The sequence below is a fragment of the Eurosta solidaginis genome, chromosome 5 (genome assembly GCF_040869045.1).
Source record: "Eurosta solidaginis isolate ZX-2024a chromosome 5, ASM4086904v1, whole genome shotgun sequence".
Classification (NCBI taxonomy): domain Eukaryota; kingdom Metazoa; phylum Arthropoda; class Insecta; order Diptera; family Tephritidae; genus Eurosta; species Eurosta solidaginis.
Window position 1 is genome coordinate 175,332,812 of NC_090323.1, and position 21,666 is coordinate 175,354,477.

The 21,666-nt window shown below is 39.1% G+C and overlaps 1 protein-coding gene across 3 annotated transcripts in view; it reads right to left on the reverse strand.

The window, feature by feature from the left end:
* Nucleotides 1-21,666, reverse strand: part of LOC137233927 (zinc finger protein 708-like) — an 86,825-nt gene that overhangs the window by 40,767 nt on the left and 24,392 nt on the right. For 2 of the 3 annotated variants that reach the window (XM_067757469.1, XM_067757468.1), the window contains one exon: nt 13,465-13,593. In XM_067757469.1, coding sequence (XP_067613570.1) covers nt 13,465-13,593 — 129 coding nt within the window. Of the gene's footprint in view, nt 1-7,981; nt 8,040-13,464; nt 13,594-21,666 lie in introns of those variants that run through there. The other variant, XM_067757470.1, reaches the window with a different exon arrangement.

Below are 21,666 nucleotides of genomic sequence, written 5' to 3' on the forward strand. Positions count from 1 at the left end.
TTTTGATGGGTCTGTTTAGATCCATACCACACTGGTGCTGCGTATAGTATTATTGAGCTGGTTACTGTGGACAATAGCTGACGTATAGCTTCGCTCGGACCACCAATGTTAGGCATTATTCGCATAAGTGACCCATTAACTTTGGTAATTTTCTCCCCCACCGCTCTGAAGTGCTCTTTGAAAGTTAACTTAGAGTCAATGTGCACTCCTAAGTATTTTAAGGAATCCTTTGAGGTGATTTGATGATCCCCGACAGTTAAGACTAACTCGTTCGCCGACCGTTTGGAGCTTACTAATAACACTTCCGTCTTTTGGCTAGCCAACTCCAGTCCTGTATTGGTCAGCCATTCCTTTATTCTTGCTACGGCGTCATTACATAATGCTTGAAGCAGGTCCAGTTTCTTGGCCACTACTACCACTGCAATATCATCAGCATATCCCACAATTTGCGTGTTTTCTGGTAGATCAATCTTTAGCACCCCGTCATACATTACATTCCAAAGCGTTGGACCGAGAACAGATCCCTGTGGGACGCCTCCTGTGATTTTGTACTCTTTAGCTCCTTGATCCGTGTCAAAAAGAAGTACTCTGTCTTTAAGATAGCTACCTATAATTCTGCGTAAGTAAGCTGGAGTGCCGAAGCTTTGCAGCGCTGCCATTATCTGCATCCAGTTCGCAGTGTTAAAAGCATTCTTGATGTCCAACATAATCAGTGCACAGAACTTCCTTTTATTTTGGCCTCCAGAGATAGCTTCTCTAGCTATATTGACGACTGTTTGTATTGCATCTACGGTGGATCTTGATTTGCGAAATCCATATTGACTATTCGATAAGCCACCTGGTCTTTCTAGAGTCAGCTGTAGGCGCTCACTAATTATACGCTCGAAAATCTTCCCTAGGGAATCCAGCATACAAAGTGGCCTATATGAGGATGGTTGGTCCGGCTGTTTACCACGTTTCAGCAATAGGACAAGTCTTTGTCGTTTCCACGGGCGAGGGAACACGCCTTCTTGCATACAGGCATTAAAAAGATCAGTAAATAATGTAGCCCTAGTTGTAATCGCGGCTTTAAGGGCTATGTTTGGTACTTCGTCGGGTCCTGGGGATTTGTTATCAGCAACTCTTTTTGCAGCGTCCAGCACCTCTTGCTCTGTAATTTGCGGAATTTCCATACTTTCTAGATCCTCGCTTGGATAAGTCCAGCGATCTTGCGCCGGGAAAAGTGTTTCAACAATAATATTCATCAGTATCGGGCACGTAGGTTGCTGTGATATCGATCCTTTAACTTTGGCCATCACAGTTCTGTAGGCTGATCCCCAAGGATCTAGGTCGACATTATCCAGCAGTTCCCTAAAGCATAACTTCTTGCTCTTTTTTATGGCATTTTTAAGTGCCTTTCTTTGTGCGACATAGGTGCTGTGTAGCTCTGCATATCGTGGTGATGAGCGTGCCCTCTGCGCTATTCTTCGTGCTTTGTGGCATTTTCTACGCTCTTCCGCAATTTCGTCATTCCACCAATATACCGGAGTGCGCTGTGCTTTTCCGCGACTTCTGGGCATGGCAGCATCACATGCCATACATAGCAACTTAGTGATTTGAACCGACTGGTCTTCCGCATGCGATTCTCGTACTATGGCGTCCTTCCAGATAATGTCAAATATTTGTGGGTCGAAAAGGTGCTGTTTCCATTTCCTACTTTGTCGATGTCTTGCTGCTACCGTTCGTGGAGTTTCGAGCAGCTCTACGCTAATAGCTTTATGGTCGCTGTGTGTGTAGACGTTGCTTATGGACCATTTTGCTCGTCTTGCTATTTCGCTGCTAGCGAAGGTGAGATCTATAATGGATCGTCTGGTACCTGTATCGAAGGTATATATCTCTGGTTCATTTAGGAGTTCTAGCCTCAAAGAAGTAAGACTTTCGAGGAGAACTCTCCCTCTTTCGTTGGTTCGTCTACTTCCCCACACAGATGACCATGCATTGAAGTCTCCACACACTAAAAGCGGGTGTTTACCTCGTGCTTCAATGGTGATCCCGTATATCATGTCTTCGAACTCGGCGATGGTCATGCTCGGAGGGGCATAGCAACTGAAGACGTATATACCGTTGATTTTTGTCCACGTGAATCCTGCTACCGTTGGCGTCATAATTTCCTGTGGGAGAAATTTCCCTGGTGCCCAAATTGAGGCTCTCCCTGCTGAATCTGAGAGCCAACCCTGCTCCTGGCGATTTTTGTATTGTTCAGAGAGTACCACTATGTCATATCCTCCTTCATAGACTGTTTGGGATAATAGCTCTTGGGCTGCCTCGCAATGGTTTAAATTGAGCTGCAATACCCTCATGAGACAGTCATTTTGCTGCCCTCTCGTTGTGGGCATTTAAAACTGCCTGCTGAATGTTGTCCCCCACATAGCGCGCATTTCGGTGCATTTTCGCAACTTGCAGCCTTATGACCTTCCTGGCCGCATTTCCTGCATAGGCTAGACCTATCTACAGTCTCCTTACATTTCTGAGCTATATGCCCGTAGCCCCAGCACCTATAACAGCGTTTTTCTTGCTTGAGCTCTCTAATTCGGCAGGAAACCCATCCTACCCGGATTCTTTGCGTATTAAGAACCGCCTTGGCATCATCCGCTGTAAGGCTTATAAGTGCCGACTTCGTGCCACTGTACCCTGTGCGTATGCTTTTTATGGCAGCCACATCTGGAAGTTTGATGTTGCATTGCTGGTGGAGGGCGTTGCAAATCTCCTCGGGCGTAGTAATATCATCGAGATCTCTGCACTGTAGCGTGACCATTTGGGACTTTGTTATAACTTTAGCCGAGTCCTTTAGTACCGCTTCAATTTCTGCTTGGTACGCGCTTGTTTTCCCATCTTGCGATTTTTTCAGCTCTAGTAACAGCTCTCCTTTCGCCGTTCTTCTAATCGTTTTGACGTCATCACCCAGGGATTTTAATTCGTCGCATCTTCTCACTTTACGCAATATGTCGGCGTACGTCGCATCCCCCGCCTTGGAAATGATGATTGCATCCGGCCTAGCCTTAAGTGATTTTTTCTTGCTCTTCTTTTTGGCTAACTGCCACTCTCCCGTCTTTTGGGCTGCAGTTTCCTCTTTCCGCTCCGTCTTCTCTTGCGTTTCTTGCCGTCGTTTGTGTCCACCCACGTGCCCTGGTAAGACATCTTTTAGAGTAGTAGTGGGTTTTACCACGTTGTTCTCCTTGGTCGAGTACGAATTATTCCTCGGTCGCTTTCCGGGGGGTGATGGACTTCTATCCTTGGCGCATTCGCTTGCACGCAATTTATGTTCTAAATTCTTTACCTCTAGGGCCGACTCGATGTACAGCACTTTTATTACGGAGGCCAAGCGCTTGATTTCCGCGTGTATATTATTTCGCCCTATGAAGAACTGCATCAAGTCCTCAATCGCCTTGCCTAGCTTGGTCATCTTTTTCTCTCCAGGGGGGTTTTGCTGATTTAACGCAGCTGACGCCTGCTTAATTAGCTCACTTAATAATGGTGTGCCCGTTTGAGCCTTGCTGTCGGAGTTCTTTTTGCAAAGCTTCGGTGTAGCACCCGGCGACAACGCTCCTTGCTTGCTTTCGGCCTCCGCTCCTTTGGGTTTCGTTACCACTTGCGACGAAATGTTAAGGCCCCCAGCCGATGGGCCACGCCCTTCTGGAGAGCGAGCTAGCTTCCTTCCTACAAATGGATTGAACGCCATTTCATTCTCCTGTGTTTGGTTTTTTATTTTAGTATTGTTGTTGCTCATCATTTATTTAATTGGGTCCCCACTTGAGGCCGCTATCTTGGTCCGAGTGACCCTAGAATTTGTTTGTACGATATGGGTATCAAATTAAAGGTATTAGTGAGGGTTTTAAAAGGGAGTAATCTTTAGTTCCATAGGTGGACGCCGTTTCGAGTTATCGCCATAAAGGTGGGCCAGGGGTGACTCTAGAATTCGTTTGTGCAATATGGGTATCAAACGAAAGGAGTTAATGAGTATTTTAAAAGGGAGTGGGCCTTAGTTCTATAGGTGGACGCCTTTTCGAGGTATCGCAATAAAGGTGGACCAGGGGTGACTCTAGACTTTGTTAGTACGATATGGGTATCAAATGAAAGGTGTTAATGAGTATTTTTAAAAGGGAGTGGGCCTTCGTTCTATAGGTGTTCGGCTTTTCGAGATATCGCCATAAAGGTGGACCAGGGGTGACTTTAGAATATGTTTGTACGATATGGGTATCAAATGAAAGGTATTAATGAGGGTTTTAAAAGGGAGTGGTGGTTGTTGTATAGGTGGTCGCATTTTCGAAATATCGCCATAAAGGTGGACCAGGGGTGATTCTAGAATTTGTTTGTACAATATGGGTATCAAAAGAAAGGTGTTAATGAGTATTTTAATAGGGAGTAATCCTTAGTTCCATAGGTGGACGCCGTTTCCAGATATCGCCATATAGGTGGGCTAGACGTGACTCTAGAATTCGTTTGTGCAATATGGGTATCAACCGAAAGGAGTTAATAAGTATTTTAAAAGGGAGTGGACCTTAGTTCTATAGGTGGACGCCTTTTCGAGATATCGCCATAAAGGTGGTCCAGGGGTGACTCTAGAATGAGTTTGTACGATATGGGTATCAAATTAAACGTATTAATGAGAGTTTTAAAAGGAAGTGGTGGTAGTTGTATATGTGAAGGCGTTTTCCAGATATCGACCAAAATGTGGACCAGGGTGACCCAGAACATCATCTATTGGATTCCGCTAATTTATTTATATATGTAATACCTGCCAAGATTTTAAGGGTTTTTTATTTCGCCCTGCAGAACTTTTTCATTTTCTTGTACTTAATATGGTAGGTGTCACAACCATTTAATAAAGTTTTTTCTAAAGTAATATTTCGCTTCTATAAAACAATCCAATTACCTTACCATGTTTCATCCCTTTTTTCGTATTTGGTATAGAATTATGGCATTTTTTTCATTTTTCGTAATTTTCGATATCGAAAAGTGGGCGTGGTCATAGTCGGATTTCGTTCATTTTTCATACCAAGATAAAGTGAGTTCAAGTAAGCACGTGAACTAAGTTCATTAAAGATATGTCGATTTTTGCTCAAGTTATCGTGTTAACGGCCATGAGGAAGTACAGACGGACGACTGTGTATAAAAACCGGGCGTGGCATCAACCGATTTCGCCCATTTTCACAGAAAAGAGTTAACGTCATAAAATCTATGCCCCTACCAAATTTCAAAAGGATTGGTTAATTTTTGTTCGACTTATGGCGTTAAAAGTATCCTAGACAAATTAAATGAAAAAGGGCGGAGCCACGCCCATTTTGAAATTTTCTTTTATTTTTGTATTTTGTTGCACTATATCATTACTGGAGTTGAATGTTGACATAATTTACTTATATACTGTAAAGATATTAAATTTTTTGTTAAAATTTTACTTTAAAAAAAAAATTTTTTTAAAAGTGGGCGTGGTCCTTCTCCGATTTTGCTAATTTTTATTAAGCGTACATATAGTAATAGGAGTAACGTTCCTGCCAAATTTCATCATGATATCTTCAACGACTGCCAAATTACAGCTTGCAAAAGTTTTAAATTACCTTCTTTTAAAAGTGGGCGATGCCACGCCCATTGTCCTAAATTTATCGCAATTTTTCGGTTTTTCGAAATTTTCGATATCGAAAAAGTGGGCGTGGTTATAGTCCGATATCGTTCATTTTAAATAGCGATCTGAGATGAGTGCTCACCATACCAAATTTCATCAAGATACCTCAAAATTTACTCAAGTTATCGTGTTAACGGACGGACGGACGGACGGACATGGCTCAATCAAATTTTTTTTCGATCCTGATTATTTTGATATATGGAAGTCTATATCTATCTCGATTCCTTTATATATGTACAACCAACCGTTATCCAATCAAACTCTAATATACTCTGTGAGCTCTGCTCAACTGAGTATAAAAACTAAAATAGCTGGCATCATCCCCACATGCAACCATGCATGTATGCACTTGGCGTTACTGGGTGAAATAGTCGAATGACGGAGAGAATTCTGATTGGCTGAATCTTCCGTTACTCGACTCTATCATTATGCGATTTTCCCGTTATGCACTTTTGCATACCGGCAAAGCTGCTTTTGAAGCGTCAGCAGTTTTTCAGTTTTGAGTTAGAATTGAGCCGGTGAACACACAACCTAAAACGCGCGTTAAGAAATAAGATACCAAAAGTGTAACATGAAAAATAAACTAATGAACATTTAAATAAATAAGAATTTTAAATAAAGTGTAATTAAACAATAAAACAAACTAAGTTTATTAATTTAAAAACTAAAAGAAGAAAATAAAGTAGGTTTGTGTGTGTGCGTGGGGCTAAATGCCCAAAAACGAGTGGCATCGGTATGCCACTTTACACGTCCTAGGACGTGAACAGCAAGGAGCCACAAACGATTTATAGAAGTTAGGTGGACGTCTGGTTTTGGGGTCTAGCCCAGAACAACCTGTCCGATGCAACCATCCCTTACACGAGACACACTGACAAGAGTATGACCGTCCTAATATTCTTTTCCGGCAGATGCAGCAAAACCATTTCTCAGGACCGGAGTCAGGAGACGGACCCGGATTGGGTTCGATATCTTCCCGGAGCAAGATAATATGGAGCAGTCCCGCTGCAAGGAGATGCTGGGGGGATGAAAATTTGTGGGAGGGACGCAACAAATTAAATGGGGTTACACTGAAGTGGCAGTCCTTGGTCGGGAAAAATTCCGAGTCGCTCCGGTACATAGAACCGGCGGCCTTGGGAAGCGAGAGTTTTTACCTTCGTATTGCTTGCTGAAACAACTGGGCGATTTAGTTGCAACCCCTGTATATGACCTCGCAATGTTTCAATCTCGGCAACGATTTTGTTCTCAAGTTGCAAAATTTTTGTGTCTTGCGCCTCCACCTTCGAAGAAATACGTCCTTTTTGCTCTTCCAGTTGTGCAGAGATCTGCGCTGATATTTGTGCCGACATTTCGGATATTCGTGCCTCTTGTGCTTCAATCTTCGATGTTATACGGTCTCCTGCGATTCCATCTGTGATGACATATACGTTTTCTGTTCTTCCAGTTGAGATGACATAATTGTGGATATTTGTGATGACATTTCTGTTATACGTGCCTCTTGCGATTCCAGTTGGGATGCCAATTGCGACGACATTGATGCTACTGTGCTGATGTTTGTGCAGATATTGCAGCCAATATCAAAGTCTGTGCTCGTAACTGTCTGCGATGTTTCGTTTTTCTCTTCAATTTTTGCTGTCTCGTCAACATCAAGATGAAAGACATACTCTTCCACGTTAATTCCTTCTGCTTCCATTGCCTCTCGTAGCCGTGCCTGAAGTTCTAGTTTAATGCTGGTTGTATTCAATCCACGGCTCTCGAACTCCTTCTTCAGTTGCTGGATCTTCAATTCACTGAAATTTGCCATGTCCTTGTTGTCCTCTGGAATTTATTCAACAATTCCTCTTCTGACACCAATTGTTACGATTTGACTTGCAACTCCCCTTATTTGTAATCTTCTACTAAGTTCGAATCACTAAACTGTTGAATAAATAACTCCAATATTGAATAATGGAAAAATGGCTTTATTAAAGTACCTCACAATAAATAATACTGCTATTGCTCGCCAGACAGCGTCTTAATAAAACTGAATTATTGTGCCTATACTGTTGTTGCCTTTTATACTCTCTGATTTCCTCGTTCGCATCTTCTAGACGCTTCCATTTCCAGAATCTACTAGTTGGCCATCAGCTATCAAATTTCTCAGCTGTAACTACAATTGCACGATTTTATAGCTTCTCTCATTGCATACTTTCGGGAGTATCTTAGATATATGCATGTGGTTGTGCGTTGCTTCTCAGCTGCGTGTATGTACATATGTGTAGACATAATGATTGATTCGTTTATGTAGATACATAATGATTGATTTATGGATGTGTATACAAGGCGCTGCTTAGCATCGGCTTAGAGATGGCAGTACCCCTTAGTGTTGCTAATATTCGTAACACTATTATATATTAAAGTAAAAATGAATACTAAAATATAAGATTTACAAAGGAGGAAAAAAGAGTGGAAAAAAATCTAAGTATAAAAAAATATAAAAAAAATATATATATATATAATTAATATATATTCATCATGAGTATGATAGATAAGGTTATGTATCGGAGAATTTTTTGTGTTCTTTTATTGAAATATATTCATTTTATTTGTATGCTGCTCACTTTTGAGGCCATCAAACAACTTTCCAATGGAGGAACTATAACATGCCCGCCATGCAACTTTTAAAATCACATCAGATATCTACATTTTGAATTTTTTGTGCTCATGTCCATCTAACATATCGTTCACTTACATACATACATGCATATCATCTGACGTTCAAATGGTTTCGATTTTGGTGAAGGATTAGTCAGCTGTCATATTTGATAATATACACGTGTATAAATTTGAAGATTTTTCTCATTGCTGTACTCCATGATTCAATCACAAGAGAAGAAGTTCAAGACTCATTATATAAATTGGCAACTTTTTCCTAAAACTGGATTTACATAAAAGAAAATAATAAAGGAAAATTTTGTGCGACGGGTATTTACGTTGCAGCATGTGTTAGCTGCTTAGGCACATCTAAATGTTGCAAGTATATTACCCGTATACGTTTGTTAACCTGGCGATTTAAAAGGCAATTTAAGGGTCCTCTTGCCATCTATTGGAATTGCAAGATTCAATTCCCAAATCCGGAAAAAAGAAAGCAATCAAGAAGAAGCAATCAGCTGTTAAAACACCAACATGGTACTGAATTCGTCATGCTGTTTATCTAACATTTAAGACGAATCTATACAAGATTATGGCAAAGCTAATTCAACCCAATTCGCCGGACAGAAGAATGTCGAGTCAAAAAAAATGAATTGTTTCCCATTATATGATATATTGTTGTACCAACGCGTTGTATGAAAAATATCAAGAAGAAGCAATCAGCTGATTGGATAACACCACCTGGTACTGAATTCGCCTTGTGTAACATTTCTCAAATTAAAAAAAAAATTTAATTCTGAAATTAAAATGGTCACACTGGTCATAACCATGTTTTTACTTAACCATATACATATATTGGCAGCAGTTATTGTTGCCTTATATATAGCATTCACATTGCGCACTAAACTGGAGTTTATGGGCCATTTTGAAGTTTACTATTACTGCTAAACTCCAAAATGGGCCATAAACTCGCTATATTAACCTAAAATATATGATAGTGTCATAAAAAAGAAGAAATTGCCAAGAATAAACCACATATTGCAGAATTAATAAGTCACATAGTCACAACGCCATATCAAGCTCGAGGTTCATGCATAAAAAGATAAATCAAGCTACATGACTGTCCCCCGATCGAAATACTCGCAATCAGAACGACCACGTTGTCATAGACGGACGGTATGCCTCCAGTGTTTTAGATGTGCGCATGATCCGAGGATCTAACATCGACTCGGACCATTTTGTCGTCGCAGCTAAAAAACGCACCCGCCTCTGCGCGGCTAAAACCAAGGAACAAAAAAAACACAAGGAAAGCTAGACGTCGAAAGGCTGCAATCGCAACAGGCTGCTAATTATTTCGCAACTCGACTCTCACACCTCAACTCAACCCGACGGAATGCAGGAGCAGTGGGAGCATATCTCCAAAGCACTTCCTACTGCCGCCGTGGAAAAATTTGGTTACCGGGACAAACTCTTGTAAGAACGAAAACGGCGACCTTGTAACTGATGTCCAGAGAGTACTTAGATTATGGACACTTCTCTGCTCTCCTAAATGGAGACAGCGATTTACCGCACAGGGATGACGAACCCGATCCCGACGATGATGATGGAATAAATGTTCCCACACCCGATTATGACAAAGACAGAATAGCAATAACCAGATTGAAAAACAACAAGGCCGCGGGCGTTGATGGATTACCTGCGGAGCTATTTAAATACGGTGGAGAGGAGTTGGTATGTCGCATGTATCAGATTTTTCGGAAAATATGGTCGGACGAGTGCATGCCCGACGACTGGAATCTAAGTGTTCTTTGCCCAGTCCACAAAAAAGGAGATACTGCAAACTCCGCTAACTATCGCGGAATCAGCCTTCTCAATATCGCATATAAGGTCCTGTCAAGTGTATTGGCCTAAAGATTGAAGCCCATTGATTGGACCTTATCAGTGCGACTTCAGACCTGTTATATCTACCATCGACCCGCGAAAAAAGAATCGACATCACCTCTTCGTCGATTTTAAATCCGCCTTCGACAGCACGAAAAGGAGCTGCCTATATGCTGCTATGTCTGAATTTGGTTTCCCCGCAAAACTTATACGGCTCTGCAAAATGACGTTCAGCAACACCATCAGCTCAGTCAGAATTGGGAAGGACCTCTCCGAGCCGTTCGAAACTAAACGAGGTTTCAGACAGTGGGGTCACTTATAGTGCGAGTTGTTTAACTTGCTGCAGAACTTAACCGCTCAAGAACAATATTCTATAAAAGCGTGCAATTACTGGCATATGCTGACGGCATTGATATCATAGGCCTAAACACCCGCGCCGTTAGTTACGCTTACTCCAAGCTGGAAAAAGAAGCGGTTAAAATGGGTTTGATGATGAATGAGAACAAAACGAAGTACCTGGTGTCATCGAGCAAAGAGTCAGCGCATACGCGCCTTGGCAACCACGCTACTTTTGGCAGTCATAATTTCGAAATAGTAAAAGACTTCGTTTATTTGGGAACCAGCATTAACACTAACAACAACATCCAGCGAAGAATCACTCTTGCCAATAAATGCTACTTTGGACTAGGTAGGCAATTGAAAAGTAAAGTCTCGCGGCAAACGAAAATCATACTCTACAAGTCACTTATCGTTCCCGTTGTTGTTGTTGTTGTTGTAGCAATGCTCGCCCCACCTAATAGCCGCGACCGATCACAAATTGTCATCAATATCCTCTAACGGGAGTCCAAGGAAACTTGCCGTTTCAACAGGGGTGGACCATAAGGAAAGGGGTGTTAGAGGCGTTGGTTCCACATTACAATTAAAGAGATGGTTGGTGTCATGTGGGGACACATTGCAAGCGGGGCATACATTTTGTATGTCGGGGTTGATTCTGGATAGGTAAGAGTTTAACCTGTTACAGTATCCAGAACGAAGTTGAGCAAGAGTGACACGCGTTTCCCTGGGGAGTATGCGTTCCTCTTCTGCGAGTTCTGGATATTTTTCTTCAAGTACTGGATTCACCGGGCAATTCCCGACTCCGACGCCTGTCTATGGAGTTCACCAAGGACCTGCTTGTGTTTTTTCGCTTCATACGGCTGGGTTCTCAGGTACCGTATTTCCTCAAAATGCTTACGGAGATGACTCCTTAGGCCCCTAGGCGGTGCTGGTTCGTCAATCAGATGTCTGTTGGGATGCCCAGGTTTCTGGGTATTCAACAGAAACTGTTTGGTCAGCATCTCATTTCTCTCCCTGATGGGGAGTATTCTCGCCTCATTATGCAGATGGTGTTCTGGGGACATAAGAAGACAGCCCGTGGCGATTCTGAGAGCAGTATTTTGGCAGGACTGTAGTTTCTTCCAGTGGGTGGTTTTTAGGCTTGGCGACCATATGGGTGACGCGTAGCACGTAATCGGCTGGCTAATTGCTTTGTATGTGGTCAAGAGCGTTTCTTTATCTTTTCCCCAGGTACTGCCAGCAAGGGATTTGAGGATTTTATTACGGCTCTGAATTCTTGGAACAATTGCGGTTGCGTGCGCACCAAAATGTAGATCCTGATCAAACGTCACACCCAAGATTTTGGGGTGTAGGACAGTCGGTAGCGTGGTGCCATCGACGTGGATGTTCAATATGGTCGACATTTGGGCCGTCCATGTTGTAAATAAGGTCGCGGAAGATTTATTCGGTGACAATGCCAGGTTTCGCGAGGCGAAAAAACTGGAGAGATCAGGGAGATAGCCGTTTATTTTATTGCATAGCTCATCGATCTCTGGGCCTGGGCCTGTGGCCATTATTGTGCAGTCATCGGCGTAGGAAACGATTGTGACTCCTTCCGGTGGTGAAAGTAGCTTAGATATGTAGAAATTAAACAAAAGCGGGGATAGGAGACCACCCTGTGGCACCCCTTGTTTAATTCTCCTTTGTTTTGATGTTTCGTTTCTGAATTGCACCGATGCCTGCCGACCACCCAGATGATTTGCGGTCCATTTTTGCGCTACGAGTACTGTTCTATGGTGGGGATATTGATTCAAACCGCAATTTATCTGGGTGCTAATGACATTTAGCGCGGAGGTAGTGCTATGGAGTTTTCTGAAGCCATGCTGATGAGGGGCTAGCTGCAAATGTGCTTGGAAATAAGGGAGCAAAATGGCTTCAAGCGTCTTTGCCACTGGCGATAGGAGAGATATCGGACGATATGACTCACCTACGTTAGCTGGTTTCCCAGGCTTTAGTAGCGGGACCACCTTGGCCATTTTCCATTTCTCGGGTATGACAAAGGTGGAAAGAGACAGGTTGAAGACATGTGCTAAATATTTGAAACCCTCTTTCCCTAGGTTTTTAAGCATCGGCATGGCTATGCCGTCTGGGCCCACTGCTTTGGATGGTTTAGCACGACCCCATTTGTATCGTTCCCGTCCTGATATATAGTGCAGAAGTATGGATTATGACCTCATCAGATGATGCGGCTCTGTGAGTGTTCGAGAGAAAAGTTCTTCGAGAGATTTATGGACCTCTACGCAAACATCAACATAGTCCAGCGAATTAAAAAGCAGCGGCTGCGCTGGCTAGGCCATGTTATGCGAAAGATGACGCTCCGGCTAAGAAAGTGTTTCTATCGGAACCTACCTATGCAAGCAGAGGTAGAGGGCGGCCCCCACTCCGTTGGAAGGACCAGGTGGAAAACGATTTAAACTCCCTTGGTGTGACCAATTGGCGCCGGTTGGCAGAGCGAAGGAGCGACTGGCGCGCCTTGTTGGACGGCCATAACCGTTTAAACGGTTAAGCGCCAATTAAGTAAGTAAATAAATTCACCAACTCAAATATTTAAAGGTTATGGATATGGCGAAAAGCCAAAAACAAATTAATTGACAATGGTTTGGTTTAGGTTACGACGTTATGGTAAGGCACCATTGGCCTATTTCATTTGTTGCGTTCCAATGAAGCGTGATCCAGATACGGATAGAAATTTAACATGCAAATGCAACAACAATATGATACATGTGGATCAATTTGTTATTGCATTCGCATGTTAAATTTTTATCGGTATCTGGATCACTGTTCATTGGAACGCGAGGATTGATTTCAATAAGGTTGGCTGGATTAGCTGGTTTATATGGATATAGATATGGCAAGTTTGCCGGGCCCTTATGAATGGCGCTTACAACGTTTCTTCCGATTCATATTCTTTGATAACTTACCGCATTTCACAAAGGTCACATTTATGCTGTTTTTCCTTAGTATGAACTAGTTTATGTGTTTTTAAATGTGAACTTCGTTTAAAACATTTTCCACAAATATCGCACTCGTATTGCCTGATGACGTATTGCCTACATACATAAAACAGATCAATAAACTTTCATTTAAATCTACAGTGGCTCCAAGCTTATTTTGCGCAGCTACAGAACAAAACTGTTGAGCTATATAGAAAGGAAACTAGTGACGGTGCCAAAAAAATTTAAAAGCACAATTTTAATAAAAATATGCTTTTATTTGAACAAGTACTTAATTTTCATGTGTTTACAGGTTTGTGCTAATTAATTAATAAAAACTGAAATTATCTCAAAAACTAAGGCCACAGCTTATTTTTTGCACTGCACCATGCCTTGGAAAAAAATTACTTTATCATTTAGTTTAGTACCTCATACGAACACCTTTTTGTTAAATAACATCTTCAAGATGATTTTCCATCGATGCAATTAGGTTTTGAGCGGCTTCGCGTGGTATCTCATACCTTTCTTGGACAAGAGTAGTTTTTAAATCGCTAATCTTACTAATTTGCCTTTGTCGTGTAGCCGATTCCAAAATTTACCACAAATTTTCAATGACATCTAAGGCGAGAGATTGTGGAAGTGGATTCATGAGGTGTGGACAGTTCCGTATTACCAATGCCTGCACAATCCCGGATTTATGTTAAGGGTATTTGTCTTGGTTATTGCGAAATCGATCACGTACACCTAAATTACGGGCAATTTGCAACAAATTGTTTTTACGTAAGGTTAAATACAAATTTTTGTCTATTGTGCCATCAAAAAAAGTTAGTTTGCCAACTCCAGAAGCAGCCAAGTAGGACCAAAACCATATATGTAATACTCCTATATTGCTACAAAAGGCTAGGTACATTCCCAAACACAGATTGCCGATACACTTCGGTCAGTGTCAAACTATTGTGGAACTCAGTGGATCCTGCGTGGAACATGCGTTTGACACTGAACGAAGTGTCAAAATTACCGGGGTTGCTGTCGTGGAAAGCGACACAGGGAAACAAAAAACGGAGCGGAATATGAGATATGGGTTGCTGTGATGGTAAATTTTTTTGAACAAATTTAGTATGAAAATAGCCGTGTTTTTTTATACACGCGTATACGTTTACGTTTGTGCGTGAAAAAAAACGCCTATCCTCGCTTAGATAATGCTTAGTATACCCATTTAGCGGCAGTGGTTAAATAACTAGCTGCAGCCACAGGGTGTACCGAAAAGCGGAGACACAACCCTCTGATGGCCATAGGGTATAACATATAGCTAAATCAGTTGCGATGAATTGTGGACACACATAGAATACATAGAATTAGTGTAGAGGGTGAAATAAAAACACATAATTCAATTACATCTGAGTATAATGCATATTGAAATTTAGTAGTACACATTTTATGCCCAGCAATTTCAGAGGTGTATTTACAGTTTGACGCTTAGCAGTCCATATAAAGTTTAAGCGTATAGACGTTTACGTGTAAAAAAAAAACTCGGCTAATGTAGTGCCCCTATATCGGTCCTACAGAAAATTACACAAAAGCCTTGAATTGGCGTATCTGAGGACGCGTAGTTATTCCAGCATTAAGAATACAAACACGGGTGCTAAGTTTTTCTACCCGTTCAAAAGTTCTCGGCGAAAAACAGTTTGAAACCGAGGTCGACTGCAATAACCCGTCTAAACATGTGGAAAGAGAGTTGAAAAGACGCGTTTTGTCCTGTTATCAATAGTCCAAAGAGAAAAAGTATTCGAATTATTGGAAGCGAGACAAAAACGCGTCTATTAATACCTCTCCCGACGGTTTTGGTCGTGTTTTAGCAATCGTCCCCGGTAATAAAGTAACACAATTTGTTAATTAAAATTGTCCAATATAAGTTTTTAGCGACCTTTCTTTTTTAAATAAATAATTTTCTTGCCGGCTTGAGGTCCAATTTTGTAAATAAAATTTTCAAAAATTGTTGAGTTTTTTTCTTTTCTTCAATATATTTCGGTTACCTACTGTAACCGTCTTCAGGATTAACTATAACAATATAAAGAAACATAAACAAAATAAAAATAACAATTGACATCAAAACAAACATTCATAAAAAAAAACATTATTTACATACATTACTTTACGCGTCTTCACTGCTCAACGCGGAGTTTTGTACTGTCCGTCTGTTTGTTATCAAATGTCTGTAGGAGCTCGCGCAATTATCGATGTCCGTCTTGTAGTTCATTCTTATGCTGGTCGGTGTGTTAATTATATGCAGCATTTCCAGTGTAAATTTTTTGTTATAATTGGTTTCTTGTTGGAGTATCGTCGTTTTATCAAAGTCTGGAAAATGGTTCTTCGTTGCACAGTGTGTCATTAATGCTGTTTTTTGGTTAATAGTTTCATGACAATATTTAAAATCGGATTTATGTTGCGCTAGTCGAGATTTCAATTTTGCTTTCGTTGTTCCCACATATATGTTATTGCATGATTCTGTTTTGTTTCCATTACAAGGGATTTTATAGACAATATTACTTTTTTCTGTTTTAGGAATTTCGGATTTCGTTTTGTTAAAAATATTTTTCAATGTGTTTATTGGTTTGTGAGCTATCTTCACTTTTTCTCTATTATAGCAATCTGATTTTGCTAGACGCTCTGACAATTTTGGTACATATGCTAGCGATTTGAATATTTTTGTTTTTTCGGATTCACGTTGACTCGTCTGTGATAAACTTCTTTTTATTAAGGTTTTGATAACATTGTCAGGAAAGTCATTCCTTTTTAATATTAATTTAATTTCTTCTTTTATTTCCTTGTGGTAAGTGTCATCTGATATTTGTAACATACGTCGTATACAGCCCATTGCTGTATTCATTATCATCTTTTTTGGATGTTTTGAATAAAAATTGATGATTCGTCCGGTAGATGTTGATTTCTTATACCACTTGAGCTTTAATTGGTTTCCTCGTCGAATAATAATTGTGTCGAGATAAGGTAATTTTCCGTCGTCTTCGAGTTCTGTTGTAAATTTTATGTTTTTGTCAAATGAATTTAATGCGTCAAGTGTACTTTTTACGTCATTTTCATTTATAATAGCGAATAGATCGTCCACATATTTGGTAATGCATCTTGGTGTTCTAGTCAATTTTGCAGTTGTATTTTCCAATAATTCCTCCATTACGATATCTGCAATCACTGGTGAAGTCGGCGATCCCATCGGTAATCCTTTTAGTTGTGTGTATATTGTCTCTTTAAACTTAAAATATCTGTTTTCTTCTATACAGAATTTTAATACTTCCATAAATAGTTTCTTTGGCATTTTCGTATGTTTTTCTATTATCGTCCATTTTCTTATTATAATGTCAAGTGCTAGCTGTGTAGGTATACTGGGGAATAGGGAAATTACATCAAAAGATATAAGTTTTTCATCGTCACGGAAAATTACCTTATCTCGACACAATTATTATTCGACGAGGAAACCAATTAAAGCTCAAGTGGTATAAGAAATCAACATCTACCGGACGAATCATCAATTTTTATTCAAAACATCCAAAAAAGATGATAATGAATACAGCAATGGGCTGTATACGACGTATGTTACAAATATCAGATGACACTTACCACAAGGAAATAAAAGAAGAAATTAAATTAATATTAAAAAGGAATGACTTTCCTGACAATGTTATCAAAACCTTAATAAAAAGAAGTTTATCACAGACGAGTCAACGTGAATCCGAAAAAACAAAAATATTCAAATCGCTAGCATATGTACCAAAATTGTCAGAGCGTCTAGCAAAATCAGATTGATATAATAGAGAAAAAGTGAAGATAGCTCACAAACCAATAAACACATTGAAAAATATTTTTAACAAAACGAAATCCGAAATTCCTAAAACAGAAAAAAGTAATATTGTCTATAAAATCCCTTGTAATGGAAACAAAACAGAATCATGCAATAACATATATGTGGGAACAACGAAAGCAAAATTGAAATCTCGACTAGCGCAACATAAATCCGATTTTAAATATTGTCATGAAACTATTAACCAAAAAACAGCATTAATGACACACTGTGCAACGAAGAACCATTTTCCAGACTTTGATAAAACGACGATACTCCAACAAGAAACCAATTATAACAAAAGATTTACACTGGAAATGCTGCATATAATTAACACACCGACCAGCATAAGAATGAACTACAAGACGGACATCGATAATTGCGCGAGCTCCTACAGACATTTGATAACAAACAGACGGACAGTACAAAACTCCGCGTTGAGCAGTGAAGACGCGTAAAGTAATGTATGTAAATAATGTTTTTTTTTTTTTTTTTTTTTTTTTTTTATGAATGTTTGTTTTGATGTCAATTGTTATTTTTATTTTGTTTATGTTTCTTTATATTGTTATAGTTAATCCTGAAGACGGTTACAGTAGGTAACCGAAATATCTTGAAGAAAAGAAAAAAACTCAACAATTTTTGAAAATTTTATTTACAAAATTGGACCTCAAGCCGGCAAGAAAATTATTTATTTAAAATTGTCCAAAATACATGGATTTTAAAGAGAGATGTAATTAAGTGCTCGTTTGAAGTAAATAAGGATATTTCTTTGTAATTTTACAATAAAAATTTTACACTTATATTTAAGAATTCATGAGGTTAACACCGGCTTATAATAATTGAATTTCAATTATTATGTTTTATAAGAGAAACTGAAAAGAAAGAAACGTTTACTGGCATATTGCGATGGACCCGTTTCGAAAACCGCCAACGTAATCATCATCAGGCAATTTTGTAATGTTACCAAAGGTTTCACCGAGATTCGAACCGTGAATCACATGGTGAAACTGCAGTAGCCTTTAACCACTAGGCTATCCTGCTGGTATTTGTTTTCATGCTTAATTCAGTTTTTCTCATTTCTACACTAACAACACAATTGAGACATTTTGTCTCTATATTGATTTGTGTGCCATGTAGATTTGTTTTTGCAAAGTGGTTCTTCGTTGCGAATGAGAAGCTTTGTAAACTCGGGCTGAGTTGTACATATTTATGTATGTTTGTTTAATGGTGTGTTCAGTTTATACTTATATTTAAGAATTTCTTTTCAGTTTCTCTTACTTACTTACTTAATTGGCGCTTAACCGTCTAAACGGTTATGGCCGTCCAACAAGGCGCGCCAGTCGCTCCTTCGCTCCGCCAACCGGCGCCAATTGGTCACACCAAGATAGTTTAAATCGTTTTCCACCTGATCCTTCCAACGGAGTGGGGGCCGCCCTCTACCTCTGCTTCCATAGGCGGGTTCCGATAGAGACTTTCTTGGCCGGAGCATCATCTTTCATTCGCATAACATGGCCGCTGCGTTTTAATTCGCTGGACTATGTTGATGTCTGCGTATAGCTCGTACAGCTCATCATTAAATCTTCTTCGGTACTCGCCATCGCCAACGCGTAGAGGTCCATAAATCTTTCGAAGAACTTTTCTCTCGAACACTCCCAAAGCCGCTTCATCTGCTATTGTCATGGTCCATGCTTCTGCCCCATATAGCAGGACGGGTACGATAAGTGACTTGCAGAGTATGATTTTCGATTGCCGAGAGAGGACTTTACTTTTCAATTGCCTACCTAGTCCGAAGTAGCATTTATTGGCAAGATTGATTCTTCGCTGGATTTCAGTGCTGATGTTGTTGCTAGTGTTGATGCTGGTTTCCAAATAAACGAAGTCTTTTACTATTTCGAAATTATGGCTGCCAACAGTAGCGTGGTTGCCAAGGCGCATATGCGCTGACTCTTTGCTCGATGACAGCAGGTACTTTGTTTTGTCCTCATTCACCATCAAACCCATCTTTACCGCTTCTTTTTCCAGTTTGGAGTAAGCAGAACTAACAGCGCGGGTGTTTAGGCCGATGATATCAATGTCATCAGCATATGCCAGTAATTGAAATTCAATTATTATAAGCCGGTGTTAAGTTTATGAATTCTTAAATATAAGTATAAACTGAACACACCATTAAACAAACATACATAAAAATTTTACGCAGTTTTCGATAGCAGCTACTACACTTTTTTTTTGGTCGTAAGAAGTACAACAGTGCCAAATAGCATCCACAAAAAAAACGAACAAGAACAAACATTTTATCAGGTGAGCATCGCTGTGTATGTGCGTGCTGCTACATATCCTACTTGTTGACCTTTACAATGGTCACACGCTGCTACAATCACAAATATTTTATAGGCTGTCTTGTTTTGATTCGAATTCAAAACACATTGCGAGCATTTTCTATTAGCAATATATCCCAGCCAGCAGTTTTTGAAAATTTTGATTAAGAAATATTTAAACATCATACCCCAAGATGATTAAAAACGTTCAAATTTAAAAGCATTTTCTGCCCGAAAATTAAGGTATCGTCGGGAGAAAAATGTACCTTAAATGTGATTATTCTTGAATAATCATTTATGATTCCTATTTCGAAACGCTTTTTATGCATATTTGATATCATTGTAAAATTGAGCTTTAATTGTTTTAGAGTAATATTTGACTGCTTTTCACAGTCATTTTCTTATCATATTCGTGAACATATTTCAATCGTTTTGGTTGAGATTTTTGAATGCGATTATCATGCACTTAATCTTCATATCTCATTCACTTTATCGGGGAAATAAAGCATGCGGAAGTGAGCTATACGAACCACTAACTCGCAAACAAACTTGACTGATATACACCTGCGACTACAACATCCAACATCAGCTATTATCTTCTACATTTTAAAATACGGATACGACACGGGATGTTGAAGCCGTATCCAGGTATGTCAAGATAGTTTCACTTACCTGAGGTTCAGATAGCTCACAACCTTTGTATTGTTCAACCATTATGTATTGTCTGGGAAGCCGAAGGTAGAGAAATGGTTGGTAACATTTACTTTATTTACATCTTGAAGAATATCTTTTGTAAAAATAATAAAACTTTTATATAATTTTCCTTAGCTTCATGATTGAAAAAATATGTGTATATAAAAAAACCAGATTTTTAATGAAAAGTAAAATATAAAGAAGTATAAAATTCATTATTCAGTCAACAAATATATTCAGAGAAGATTCAAAAAGCTGAATTAAAAATGATTATAAATTTTTGATCACCTAAAGCAAACACATTTGATTCAAGTATGATCCCATAACGTGATTAAAAAACTATATTCAGTTTTTGTTCATCGAAAGGTAAGCATATTTGATTATTCTTTTTGTTGATTTTTATGAAATATTAAAATTTAATCATCAAAGGACTTCAAAAATGATTTTCAGTTTTGGATCGTCAAAAGTGTTCATATTTGATTATTTCTCTTGTTCAATGGTATGATAACTCATTATTTAGTCAGAAGGAGTAATCAAATTGTATTGATATGTAGGGAAATTCAAAATTTAATCATCGAAATGCTGAGGGGCTACCCTTCAAGACGGAGGTGACTAGTTCACCCACACATTCAAACTTTTTTCGCTCTCCACTAACACATGTAACATTTCATACTGTCATCGAAATAACAGTGTCATCTTTAATGACAGCTGGAAAAAATTAGTCATTGTTGACCAAAAAATCCAAAAGGATAAGTTGTGGATTTAATTGATATATGCCCAAAACCATCACACTTCCACCGCCATACCATACTGTTCCCACTCAGCATTTATTAAATTTTGAATTACCCTACATTATAAATACAATTTGAATACTCTTTCTGACTAAATAATGAGTTATCATACAATTCAACACAAGAAATAATGCAATATGAATACTTTTGATGATCAAAAACTGAAAAGCATTTTTCGATCACTTTTTGGAATCATTTTTGAAGTCCTTTGATGATTAAATTTTAATATTTCATAAAAACCAACAAAAAGAATAATCAAATATGCTTACCTTTCGATGAACAAAAACTGAATATAGTTTTTTAATCACGTTTTGGAATCATATTTGAATCAAATGTGTTTGCTTTAGGTGATCAAAAATTTATAATCATTTTTAATTCAGCTTTCTGAATCTTTTCTGACTATATTTGTTGACTGAATAATGAATTTTATAATTGTTAAAATTTTACTTTTCATTAAAAGTCTTATTTTATTCACATACACACATGTTTTCAATCATGAAGTTCGTAAAAAATATGTACATGTATCCAAATTTTATTA